General features: G+C 37.7%; 1 protein-coding gene across 2 annotated transcripts; it reads right to left on the bottom strand.

The window, feature by feature from the left end:
* Positions 1-314: 314 nt before the first annotated feature.
* Positions 315-5,842, bottom strand: GPR15 (G protein-coupled receptor 15). 2 transcript variants are annotated; one of them, XR_009494864.1, is made up of 2 exons: positions 4,202-5,842; positions 315-1,696 (listed from the first exon to the last, which is right to left on the bottom strand). XR_009494864.1 is itself a non-coding variant. In XM_010801022.4 (1 exon), the coding sequence occupies exon 1, from the start codon at positions 5,724-5,726 to the stop codon at positions 4,638-4,640; it is 1,089 nt and encodes a 362-aa protein (XP_010799324.1). In that variant the 5' UTR covers positions 5,727-5,842; the 3' UTR covers positions 3,075-4,637. The 2 variants fall into 2 exon arrangements, 1 of the variants encoding a protein (XP_010799324.1); XM_010801022.4 differs by lacking the exon at positions 315-1,696 and having other exon boundaries at positions 3,075-5,842.
* Positions 5,843-13,921: the final 8,079 nt, after the last annotated feature.

Raw genomic sequence — 13,921 nt, 5'->3', positions numbered from 1 at the left:
ATGACTTAATTAGCAGTTTAGGCTAAATACTTAGAATTGAGATCTCAATTTTGCTTTATTTTCTACACATCATACAGTATCTCTGAAGAGGTTAAACTTTACAAAATTTGTATGGAGTATTTTATATGCTATACTGGAATTTTCAGATTTAAGAATTTGTGAGCATTTTACAACAGACAGTTCTTACACACTGTCTATATGGAAAAAAAGCAGAATTGTCTGCTAAAGACTCTGCCACAGAAACTTTTTAAAAAAAATTTAAAAGTCTTTACTCACACAATTATTGATGAAAAAATTTTATTTGATCTAAGAACATCACAAGAATATCTATAACTTCTGCAAATACAAAGTATTCTAGCAAAAAGTACCTTTTATATTTCATTTAAACTAATAGTAATAAGGAAATAAAATCTTTCTAATCGTAATTGATAGAGGCTGCTGCTGCTAAGTCACCTCAGTCGTGTCTGACTCTGTGCGACCCCATAGACGGCAGCCCACCAGGCTCCCCTGTCCCTGGGATTCTCCAGGCAAGAACACTGGAGTGGGTTGCCATTTCCTTCTCCAATGCATGCATGCATGCATGCTAAGTTGCATCAGTCATGTCCGACTCTGTTGATAGAGGCTAGCAGATAAAAACGCTAAATTTTCCACCAATATTGACAAATATGAAGTACTCATAGAGGAAGCCTAACTCTTGTTAATATGGAAGTGATAGTAAAGTAGCTAATTATTAAATCTCTTAATTAGAAAAGAAAAAAATCACTGAATAATGTCAGATTGATGATATCTTAGGGCTTCACTGATAGCTCAGTTGGTAAAGAATCCTCCTGCAATGGAGACCCTGGGTCGGGAAGATCCACTGGAGAAGGGATAGGCTACCCACTCCAGTATTCTTGGGCTTCTCTTGTGGCTCAGCTGGTAAAGAATCCTCCTGCAATGATATCTTTACTCGGTCTGCAGAGCATTACAAAAATAATACGAACACTGTATCATATGAATCCTTCAAATGGGCCACTTGCCTAAAACAATGACAATTCAACTTAGTTATATGTGCCCAACTCAGAAAAGGTCCCACTGTAATTTTAAAGTGTCATTGAATCTTAGAAATTTGGTACTCACATACATAAACCAAGAACTTTTTAGGTTAATAATGCTTGTCAAGTAACAGAATATCTCCTTCCACTTTTAGATTAATAAATGAACATTTCAGTTGAGTTTATATACTATGGTATTTCAACTTGTCATAAGAACTTTCACTTTGCTAATAGTTTGACACATTGGATGTTTAAAGGTTTGTTTAAATGTTGAAGTTTAATCAATCTGAGGATGAAATTTCCACTTATCAGATACATTTTGCTAATGTAGTTCTGTTAAGAAACTGACAAAGAGACAAGAGGCACTCATCTGCAATTAAAAGTCAGAGCTGGAGTAGTTTTTCTCTGTCTACTGACATGTAAAGTCTAGTCGTAACTGCTTACTCACAGAATCGATAAAAGCAAAGAATGTTGACTCAAAGAAAAGAACGGAAAATAAGAACAGGCATTTGCAAGGGATAATCCAACCTACAAGCTCTGTGGAAAGCAGTTGAGTCCAGTACCGTTTACAAGTTAGAATTATCCTTCTGCTTTTCCTCTGGATGGCACTGCTCTCTCTCATGGTGGAGGCATCATCTTGATAGCAGGCTCCATCAGGGGCTCTTTGAAAAACAAATTTGTAATTCTTTTATTATTGTTTGACTTTTGTGAATGAGCTGTGCAGGAAAACTGAGGCTCACTTTTCTCTGTGGCATGCACATTTGATAAGTCATTTCTCACTTCTGATATCTCTTGGGGGGATAGAGAATGATATGAGGAGTTGAGATGAATCAGAGGAAGATTTCTTTTACTCAGCTTCCCATCATACTGTGTATTTCTGCGTCTATTTAAAAATTAACTTGTGACCCCTAGTAACTTATGTCCCCTTTCAGTCACGCACATAGCTTCCTTCAAGACTGTTCTTACTTAGTGTTGTTCTCGCTCCGGGGTAATCTTGACTTGTTAGAGAGGACGAACTGTGGGACTCCCAGGAATATCAGGTTAGTTTTCATCTTTCTATATGGCCCAAATGGACTAAATGTGTGTTTGTGACTGTGTGTGCCTTAATTTTTAAATTAATTATAAGTTATCAGACAACTTCTTATCCAGGCTTTAATGGAGAGCTTTTCTGTGATAAGTTTTCATAGTGACATATTAATTACATTTATAATGTTTTCTATCAGTTATGCTATCTGTAGAATTATGCCTATATTCCTTCCATCACTGGTACCTTATGAATATAAAATATGCTAAGATTTTTATAAGGCACACAGCATATCCACTTAAAATATTTAAAAGTACAACAGTATATTTTCTTCAGTGTTAAAATGGAAAAATAAAAGGGATGATACAGAAGTAAGATAAACTCTAATATTTGTTAAATGAAAATGATTAAGAGTCATTTAATAATCTAGTTTGGAAATTTTTATGTAACATTCAATAATTAATGATAGAAACAATCATTTTACATAACTTTTTAATATTTAAGGAACTTTTTACTTGTATTTATTAGTCTTAAACTTAAGGATACTATGGGCATGGATATTACCCATGACATTTAGATATGAAAGATTAAAATGATTTGTTCAATGTCCCAACATTAAAGGTGAAGTTAAACCAAGTAACCCAGGTTTTTTCATTTCCTAACAAATACTGCAGCTGATTGACTGGGCTGTTTTCTAAAGGTAGCATTTCTCAAAGGCATTGATTAGTTACAGTGCTTTTGTTGATTTGTTTCTGAAAAGTAAATATCTTGTATTTTGTTTTTACTTAACGCTTGGTAATCTATTTAATTACTTATTTAATTTTTAATTAAATTAAGTAATTAATTTTAATTAATAATTTAATTATTTAATTCACTTTTGAAGTTTTCCAAGAAAATTTATTTCTTATGATTTACAGTCTTTTTATTTCTATATCTATGATAATTTGTTAAAACACTGTTAGGGTATCAGTGTTAATTGATATGTTAATAGCAATTAATACAACATAGATGAACACTTTTATAATGAAATTATATTTTTATTTAATAAAAGTTTAAGAGAAATTAATAAATTAACCAATTTATCAAACCCAAACTTCTAGACAGACTATAAGAAGATGCCCAATATTTGAGATTTCTCTTAATATTAAGGTACATAGGATGATCCTGAATTATGTCGTCTCTGAAAAGATTTGAAGCTTTCTCTGATTTTCAAACCTAACATTTAAAACTAAAATAGTAATTCATTTGTGTCAACAGTGGAGGTAAAAAAACTACTTTATCTTGAATCAAAAGGTATTTACAATAGTAGGCTTGCTGCTGCAAAGTCTTTTGTGGTTGCTGCTAATTACATTTTAACTTCAAAGTTTTGAAAGGAATATAGGTATGAATTGGCTCAGTAAATATTTATCAGTTGAGCGAGTTCTCGAAGGTTTTTGAGTTTCAAAAAACTACATATAAAATATCAGTAACATTTTTGTTACAGATTTTTCCCTTCACCTGAATACTGAGCATCCTGTCTTCCTGTATTATCAGATCAAATTGTGAAATTACATACACCAAGCAAATGATGCTCTAGGGAATGTGCAGCATTAACATTTTAATTAAAATACAAAATGATAATCTGCATGAGGGTGTAGCTAAGCATTAGATGACCTCCAATTATAGTAGCAGTAACATTTTTATTTGATAACTAGATAACTAGGTAATTAAAAACATGTAATTAAAACAAAATCATATCCTAATTTATAAAGGCTAAAAGGAAAACAAGAGCACAGTAAAACCTCATTGAAAAGTAGTTATTATACCATTATAATGAGATAAATTTTAACCAATATATCTTATAAGGAAAACAAAAGTCAAAGCTTATTCTATGTCAAAATATTCTTTAAGACCAAGTGGTAAAGTAAGTCCTAAATCATAAACACAATACAGAATGATTTTTTCCCCATGAGGTTTCACCAGCCCAAAGTCACTGTGAATGGTATAGGGTGAAAGATAAGGTTGGAAGGTGGTATGGAATCACCAAATTAAGCGTGATCAAAGATTAAGGCCAGAACCTGACTTCATTACTCAGGAACAAGTAATTACTGAGCACAGGTATATTACAGTTTTTTACTATCTGCATTGTCACCATATTTCTCACCAGTTACAACTGGGTGGAATCCTTTACATGCAGTCCACTCTGGAGCCCAGTATGAAGGGTGGTGTGGATCAAGTTTCCTGAGAGAGGAAAAGGCTGGAATGTGCATTAACACCCATGAAGAAAGGAACTGATCCAAGCAAGAGCCTTATCTCAGAGTTCAAGACTTAGAAGAGTTGTATTTTGCCCAGTGAACTTGACTGGCAAGGGTCAAATAAGGCTATTCAGCTCAAACCAAAACAAAAAAACAAAAAAACAGCATATAACCTAATTATATCCATGAACACCGAGACTTTCTAGATGTCTCTTTAAAAATTAACACTTCTTTGTATTCATAAGCAATATGAATACTATTAGCAATACTTTTCTTCTTTCTTTGTCGTGGGCACAAATGAACCCTTCAATCCCATCAACAGAGCTTGAAATGTCACTGTCCTTTTCAGAGTGACACAGACCTCTTCCTCTTTCTGGCAAAATCCTCTGCGTGAATAAAGTTGGAGAGAGCCTTCGTGAGGTCTGATGTCTCAGTGCTGCTCCCGAAGTCATAGTTCTTCAGGCAGGGGCACAAGCAGCGCACGATGGCCCGACGGATGTAGCCATCAAAGATATAGTAAATGAAGGGGTTGACGCAGCTGTTGGCAAATGCCAGGGGCCCGCACACCTCCATCCCCCGCTGGAGAAAAGCTGAGGACAGGTAGAGTTCTTGCTGCAATCCAGAGACAATAGCCAGGAGTTTGAAAGTATTGAAGGGCAGCCAGGAGAGAACAAAGGCTGCCACAACGATAAAGATGATCTTCATGGATTTCCTCAGCTTTTTGTTATGCTTTCCCGACTGCTGGTAATGGACACACAGCTTCCTTGTGATGCAACAGTAGCAGGACACAATGCTCACCAAAGGGGCAAAAAATGTAAAAATTAAGGCCACCAGGGCCCAAGTCAGTTTGACGGGAGTGGCCCTCTCCTCTGCACAGTATGGTTTACCATCAATCAGGGTAAGCTCCCTGGACAGAAGGGTAGGCAACCCGAGGAGGCAGGAGACAAACCAGACACTGGCACAGACTGCATAGGCACAGTCTCTCCTCCTGACTTTCCTGGATACGGCTGGACACACGATGGCCAGGTAGCGGTCCACACTCATACAGGTGAGCAAGAAGACATTGCAGTGCATGTTGACTGAGATGACGTAGGAGCTTCCTTTGCATAGGAAAGAGCCTGTCCTCCACAGTCCCAGAGATGCTTCTTTATCCACCCAGAGAGGCAAAGTGATGACGAAGATGAAGTCGGAGGCAGCCAGGTTGATGATAAAGATGTCGATCAGTCTTCGGCTGCCCCGTTTGAAATGCAGTGCACTCATGAGAATGAGGTTCCCAGACACTCCAATCAGGAACACAGCTGTGTAGAAGACCGGAAGGAAGACTGATGTATAAGGAACATGGGAGTGGGTCTCTTCAATATCAGGATTGTGACTCGTAACAAAGAGATATTCCAAATAAACCGTGGTTGCTTCTGGGTCCATCACTGGGTCCATCAGCTGCCAAATCTGGTAAGTTTCCTAACCTAGGAAGTTTTTGTATGTGTTTTAGAATATTCTCAAGGCAGCTTCTTTTATACAGCGTCTGCCTCTTCCCCCTGCCCCACCCCCTTCCTTAAAAGATCTTGGGACAAGCATAAAAACAGAGATTAAAAAACACAGTTTCTACCAATCCTCAGAAAGGGCCCACAAGGAACACCACCCTGATAGGTGTTGGGTGGTTGTGGTTATGGTTTTCTTTATTTGCATTTGCCCAGGAGGTGGCTCAGATGGTGAAGAATCTGCCTGCAGTGGAGAAGACCCAGGTTCAATACCTGGGTTAGGAATATCTCCTGGAGGAGCGCGTGGCAACCACTCCAGGGATTCTCTTGCCTGGAGAATTCCATGGGCAGAGGAGCCTGGTGGGCTACAGCCCATGGGGTTGGCCAAGAGCCAGGCACGAGTGAGCGACTAACACGCACACATACACACACAGAAAACTGAGGTGCTCTTTGGCTTTTTTCTTCAAAGTATTCAATTTATTTCTTTAAATTCAAAAGTTAGGAGATGAATTAACTTTTTTTCTCCTACCTACTTAAATTTAAAGACATCTTTGCTTTTCTAACATTGAGAACCCTTTTGATCTAGCCTCCTGTTTCACATACGAGATCCTGTTTTACTTTTAGAATTTTAAGGTGGTGATGCTCAAGGTACTCTTTTCAATCATATCATTGGTGGAATATGAAGACTTTTCAATAGTCTTCCATTGCATGGAGAGTAAACTGAAATTTTCCCAAATCATACCAGTCTGCATCTATGGCAAACATGATTCCAATTAATTTCTTCTCATTTATTTGGCTCTTTCAGTTCATGCATAACAGATTCTGTCTTGTTCAGTAAGTTTTAAAAAATACCCAAAATGCTGGGACCACGTCTCGTATTTTTATTATTATTTAAAATGTTTTTCACTGCAATTAGCATAGTACCTTGCACCTAGTAGGTGTTTTGGAAATGTTACTTTGATCCAGTATAATTTAGCAAGGATGAATTCATTGGGGTTTAATTGCAGGCACTGTTGTTATTTATGCAGCTTACAAACACAGGTTTGAAAGGCACAAACTGCTATTTTTCCATTGTTTTCTGTTACTGTAATTCAACAAACGTGGTTTCCTTTTGTTAGCATTAATATCCTTGAATAATATCCTTGAAGGAATTCTCCTTATGAACCCTCAAATAACTATCCTCCACCGGTCTCTAGATTCCCTCTGATCTACTCTTTTTTACACTTCACTTTGATAGGACTGATTTTTTAGCTTCTGAACTCTGACTTTTCAATAAGTGCCTCCACACATCAGTGAACTTCCCTTTTGGAATGACTGACTTGGCAACAGACAACCATATATTAGTTGACACTACGATACAGTGGCCAGTATAAAAGGAAAGCACTACAAAAGGAAGATTTGAGGTTCATTCAAAACACTTGAGGGACAGCCTAGTAGCAGAAGGATTCTATCATATTTTTCTCTCACCTGTTCCCTTTTGTTTAGGAAGACCATAGTAAAACACGACAAATTCTGAAGTTGACTCCTGTTTAAATTCTTTACTGGCTGAAGTAGCTCAAGGCTCCCTCACACTCTTGTGTCCTTCTCACTGTCCCTCCATCTCATGTCACCCTCAAAATTACAGTTTTGGGTTGATATTACTATTGCGTAGAAGAAAATATAATTGCTAAACATTCGAAGTCCTTTCCACTGAATTTTTGTTTCTTCCACAATTAATTAACACATTGTAGAGAACGATCCTGCCTGCTGGGTTCCCTCCTGCCATGTTCTATTGCCATATTCTATTCAGTCTCAGGCCTGTAGTCTGGGTCAGGGAAGGGGGAGGGCTCCCCTGATCTGGGGCAGCTCCAGAAAGTCACTAGGGAGTTGATTTATGGGCCTCAGTCTGTTTTCTTTTGTGTCCTAGGCTGCTCTGTGTTGTCCCTGAGGGAGTGTGGGAGGCCATATCCTTCCCTAAGTATAGGCTGCAGAGGAGATATAGCTAATTAACTTTTTGACATTTCTGGGATAGAAATCTTTCCCACTGGGCAAGCCTTAAATATTTAATAGAATAACTCAGTCTGTGAGTTTGAAGTAGGACAATGTTTACTTGACAAGGATTGATGAGGTAAACGTAAAATATTCAAGTATTTAAACACTGTGTGTGTGTGTGTTTGCATTAAAGAAGCAATTATATATATATTTATATATTTTAAAGTTTACTTGTAAATGTACGTTAATTGTACTATTAGAATTTCACATTCTTCAGCCAGAAGTTCTGCTATTTAGAGATAATGTTGATTGTAGGCCTAAAATATTAAACAAATTTTAGATATATCTCAGGAATTCTGCATACAATTATAACAATGGAAAAGAGTTTAGGCTCATACTCCAGAGGATCACATTTGACTGTACATTTATTCTTCAGGCCTAAATTTTCTTTCAGCATTCCAAATTTGTTGGCCTGCTGATGTCAATTATCTCAAATAAGTCTGACTTCCTCAGTAAACTTTGAAGCACCTGTAGGCAAAATGATTTGCTTTATCATATAGTCACTTTGGATTATGGTAATTAGTAGTAGAATGCTACAGTATGAGAATACTCACCACAGATCAACAGTATCTTGGAACTTGAGTTAGAAAATTGTTTTGAGCCAAAAAAGGGAACAAATTGCATACTGTGAGCGTGCATGCTAAGTTGCTTCAGTCATGTCCAACTGTGACCCTAAGGACTCCTCTGTCAGGTTCCTCTGTCCATGGGATTCTCCAGACAAAAATACTGGATTGGGTTGCCATGCCCTCATCCAGGGGATCTTCCAGACTCAGAGAGATCTAACTGAGTCTCCTGCAGCTCCGGCAGTACAGGCAAATTCTTCACTGCTGAGCCACCAGGGAAGCCCAAACAGCATAGTACTGGTCTTTTAATAACTCAAAGAGTATAAAGCTGTTATAAGACAGAACCCACGATAAAAGCTGACTAGATAGAGTAGGGGAGGTCATAGTTCTAAATAAGTTCTGAATGATGATCATTTTTAACCTTGAACGCCCTTTGAAATAAACATGAAGAAACCAAATAGACCAAAACTCAAAAACAACACTGGACACCATAAGCATATGAAAAGGCAGTATGAACAGGCGATGACCAGAAATAAAAAAGAGTAAGCTATAAATATCAGTAACTGAATTACAGCACACATGTCACTTCTTAAGAATTATTTTTCCAGAAAAGAAATACTCCCTCCCTCATCCTTTCTGATAACAGAGATTATTGCCTACGCCTTTGTATGTTCTAAGACCTTTCACAATGCTACTTGTAAACTACTTATTACCTCATCTCACATGGTAAGTTTTTTGGTGTCTGACCTCCAGAGCTGATCATGAGCAACTTAAAGGCAGAGACCATCTGATATCATTCCGCTACCTCAAGGTTATAGTAGTTATCCAACTGTAGTCTTTTTTTTAGCCCCTTAAAGTCATTGTTTTGAATTTGTGGATGCTAGACCACATTACTCATGTCAGAGTCCCCTGGGATACCTACTAAACTGTAGCTTTCTAAACCTGGTCCCAGAGCTATTGAATCAGAGTCATTAGGAGTGGCTCGGAGAAGGCAATGGCACCCCACTCCAGTGCTCTTGCCTGGAAAATCCCAAGTACAGAGGAGCCTGGTAGGCAACAGTCCATGGGGTTGTGAAGAGTCCGACATGACTGAGCGACTTCACTTTCTCTTTTCACTTTCCTGCATTGGAGAAGGAAATGGTAACCCACTCCAGTGTTCTTGCCTGGAGAATCCCAGGGATGGGGGAGCCTGGTGCGCTGCCATCTATGGGGTCGCACAGAGTTGGACATGACTGAAGCAACTTAGCAACAGCAGCAGCAGTGATTCTTAAATATACTAAAGTTTAGGGCCACTGTTGTAATTCACAGATCTTAACCATCTTTATACATTATGTTTGTTATTATTTTGGCTAATTTTTAAAAAAAGTTTAAAAATCACCTCTTAGTTTGAACTTCTTAGAAGTCTTCTGGCCTGGATCTCAGAAATTTTTAGGAATTAATTTAGACTTCTAAACCCTCCCTTACTCTGTGTCCTAATTCCTGAGATATGTTCAGAACTTACTTAAATGTTAAAAATGGAGAGAGAGTAAGTTTTTGTCACTGAGGCATCTGCCCAAGTGGATCATCATTCAGCCATACCTGTGACTTACAGCCTCTGCTTCATGGGTGGATTGGAGGTTTTGTGTGAATACAGCCACCCCAACTGGCACTGTGATATATTACTTCTGTTTCTTCTCTATCAACCATTCTGACCCCCATATTAGTTAGGATTCACTAGATTATGTAGCAGATGGTCCAGTAGAAAGAAACCTCTTCATATATGCTGTACTGATTTGTCCCAGGGTAAATGGCAAAGATCATGAAGCAAACTATTTGTTTTTGATAAATCTTATCAGATAAAGTGATTGTATATTCATTTGTTAGAAACACTTGCTTGTCCATTTCTTATTTGAGTATCATAACATGTATGACCATTTAAATAGTCCAGTTTAAAATCTCTGTTTATACTGAGTTATTTATTTATTTTTATTCTGACAGGAGAGTTTAGTGCAATATTTAGTGCAAATTAAGTGGCACCTATTTGCTATTATCCCCAACTTCATTTGTTGGATTTTTTTCTCTCTTGGTATCTCATATTTACCTAAACAGTAGTACCTTAGTATTCTAGGCACCTACACTTCAGGCTTCTTCATAATTGTTGATTTAATCTGGGTTTAGGCTGTGTACAGCAAAAACTGTATTTATTTACACTGGTGTCTCTGGTACCAAGCATATTTTCTGGCATACAATTGGTGGTCGATAAGTGTTTGTAGAACTTGACTGAATTAGCTTGAGTTTTGAATCATCTGCGATGAATAAGTATTTTTCACAAACTTCTCCAACAGCTTCCATTTTCCATCATTACTGATTTTGTTGAAATAGCAAAGGTCTGAACTGCTGTATCTTTTCTAATCAGCATGCATGCAGCTTTCATCCTTTTTCTTTGTCCATCTACCTTTCCCACTCTCTCTGTCTTGTATTTTACTTTAGCTGGAGGTATAGAATACATGCATTTTCCAGTGAAACTGCACTTCTGTGGACCTACAGCAACCATTTTCTTCTAGCAGAATTATGATTCATAAATTATACAGCTTTAAGTGACATTAGTGATCATCTAGTACAACCATTTAACTAATGAGGACACTGAGGCCCAGAAAGAGGTTATCTACCAAAGATTCACATTGATGATTTTAAAATAAAGGACAAATTAAACTTCTCATTTACACATGGTCCATTCTCTGTCCTTCAGAAACATGGATATCTGAACAGCTATAGTTTGTTTTGTTCTTCTGTGTAACATCTGACAGGAATTACTAAAAGGAAAGAGCTATTTTGGACACACTTTTTATTTGCCTTGTCCTTGATTAACTTTGCATTGTTCTATAGTGAATTGGTACAAAGAAATTCAAAGATTGATACATCTGTTTGAGGATCATTATTGATTAGAGCCCAGAACTTGATATTTTTCTATTTTCCTTATTTCTGCACTCCAAAGTTCATAATGAAAACAATCAGGACAAAACTATATGAGAAAAATACAAGGAATGTATATTTTGCTTAATATAGTTTTTAATTCCTTAAAAAAGTACAATTAAAAGTAATATTTAAGTGTATTAGGGAGTTTTGTATTGGAGGGAATTCTCACATAAAGAGTTGTTTTTGTAAGCACATAATAAAAACAAGTTATAATATCTACATAACTAGATTTTTGGTTTATTTAAAGTAGAGTGTAATTACAATATCTTCTTGCTGAAACTAGAACCATCCTTAACAAATTAAGCCAGAGGACTAGCCCAACTTTGCTTTTAAATCTAAATTTCATAATCTGTACTTGGTTGCACTAAATCATTTTTATGTGAAAATACATCAGGCAAGCTACCGTTTCCCAAACAGTGCAGTATGAAATGAAAACAAATTTAACTGCATGAATTTATTAAGTATTTATTTTGCTTATTCACATGAGCAGCAAGCACAGATAGAAGACAGAAACCCCAAGATGTAAAGATAGGCCAGAAACATGGTTGTGTGCTTGGTGGTACTGGGTGTGATGGAGTGGTTCAAGTCCTCTAGGCTGAGTGGGCAGGAAGGTCACAACCTCAAGTGTGCAGACACTCCCAGGTCCATGCTAAACTGCTGACTGAAATGTGTTGTGTTTTCTAGGCATTCTGCAGATTTGATAGATGAAAGCGTCATCCTCCTTTGAAGGTCTCTCCAGATACATCCATCTCCTGAATCATGAGGACTTTCATATGCCATGAGCCCAGCCTGGGAATCTCCTGAGTGAAGCTGAGCGAGGATGCCTAAAATCTGGTCCTGGCATCCTTCTTAGCCATTTGGAAGTTGGTCCAGAGGTTGGAAATGGTCTTGCCTGGGAAATTCCATGGACACAGGAGCTGGTGGGCTAGGGTCACAAAGAGTCAGACACGACTGAGCAACTAAACAACAAACAACAACAAACAGTGTTGCTAAACCTTCTGAAGAGAGCAGGGACCAACACAAACGGCTTACTTCCGGCCTCCAGGGGAACTGAGAGCTTTAAAGAGGTGTTTATATTGCCCCTATTCAAAGATTATAGGTGTTGAACAAATATTTGCAAATACTAATAGTTTAGCAATTGTCTAGTATGCCCCAGGCTCTAGACTGGGTATTTTATATGTATTTTCTCATTTAATTCTCACAATGATCACATGGAATAGGTGCTATTGTCAACATCATAATTTAGATAAAAATAAACTGAGACTTAAAGAGATTAAGTAAATTCTCTAATGTCACAAAACTAGTCAGCTCACCCCAGTATTCAAGCTTGAAGTCAGTTGTTCCCTGGGCTCAGTTTCCTTGTTTGTGAACTGAGGCAGTGTCTTCCTTTTCCTTTTTCAAACTTCTCTTTGACCTGGTTTTATTTACCATGTAACTTCTCTAGAGAGATAGTTCCATTTCACTGGAGAAAGAAGGTAGGGAATTTCTAATGAAGCCAGTGGATGAAAACATTTCCTGGTGAAAAAATGCATTGAGGAGTTTTATTATGCATTAACAATTTGCCTGAGCACCTCCACCATTTTCTCTAGTTGGTACCTCTAACAAACTTCTCCTTTGATCCGATATCCTACATGAAAATCCGGTAATTTTGAATATTATATTTGGCTATTACCTTATTTTAATTATGTACTGGATGTGAATATCAGTTCACCAATTCTGGCAAAAGAAATAAGGCTAAAAATAGAAAAACAAATGATACACCTTCAGTCTATCAGGGTGGTAGAAATTTAGTATCAGATTGGGGCTCCTACCTTTTCCCTGTGCTGTGGCCAAACTCAAAGGGATTTGGGGGATGAGGAAGTGTTTGAGAGTCCTGCTGGTCCTTGAGTTGGCTGTTTCTGTAGGTTGTTGTTTGGTACATAGGCTGAGTCTGACTCTTTTGAGACTCCATGGTCTGTAGCTTGTCAGGCTCCTCTGTCCATGAGGTTTCCCAGGTATGAATACTGGAATGGATTGCCATTTCCTTCTCTAGGGTATGTTCCCAACCCAGGGATTGAACCTACATTTCCTGCATTGCATGCAGATTCTTTACTATTGAGCCACCTGGCAAGTCCAGTCTCTGTAGGTATCTGCTGAGAAATCTGACATTTGCTGTTCTCAGAGCACATTCTTGGGTGCACATGGGTCACTAAAGAGACGTCGCTGTTTCTTGTTTGTGGATTTCTATGCAGTACTTGAAGGCTTAGAATCCTTTCGTTGCCTCTGTGCCCTACTTCTTGTTGTTCAGTCGCTTAAGTTGTGTCCAACTCTTTGGACTCAATGGACTTCAGCATCAGGCTTCCCTGTTTTTCACTATCTCCCCCAGTTTGCTCAAATTCATGTCCACTGAGCAGATGATGCCAACCAAACACCTCATCCTCTGCTGCCCCTTGTGGTAAAGTCACCTGCAATCTCTGAGGTCATTCATGACCTTATCCACTTAATGCAATGTTCTACAAAATTCAGTCTTTTTCATACTAAGTTTAAAAAGTATTCACTTTTTTTGACATATCTGAGATGCTTAGTATTAATATTTTAACCAATTTATTTAAAAAGGAAGCTT

The sequence above is a fragment of the Bos taurus genome, chromosome 1 (assembly GCF_002263795.3).
Source record: "Bos taurus isolate L1 Dominette 01449 registration number 42190680 breed Hereford chromosome 1, ARS-UCD2.0, whole genome shotgun sequence".
NCBI lineage: Eukaryota > Metazoa > Chordata > Mammalia > Artiodactyla > Bovidae > Bos > Bos taurus.
This window is presented reverse-complemented; position numbering and strand designations above follow the sequence as displayed.

Bases quoted from the DNA above. Each gene is read 5' to 3' on its own strand.
- GPR15 (XM_010801022.4), bottom strand. From the start codon at position 5,726: ATGGACCCAGTGATGGACCCAGAAGCAACCACGGTTTATTTGGAATAT.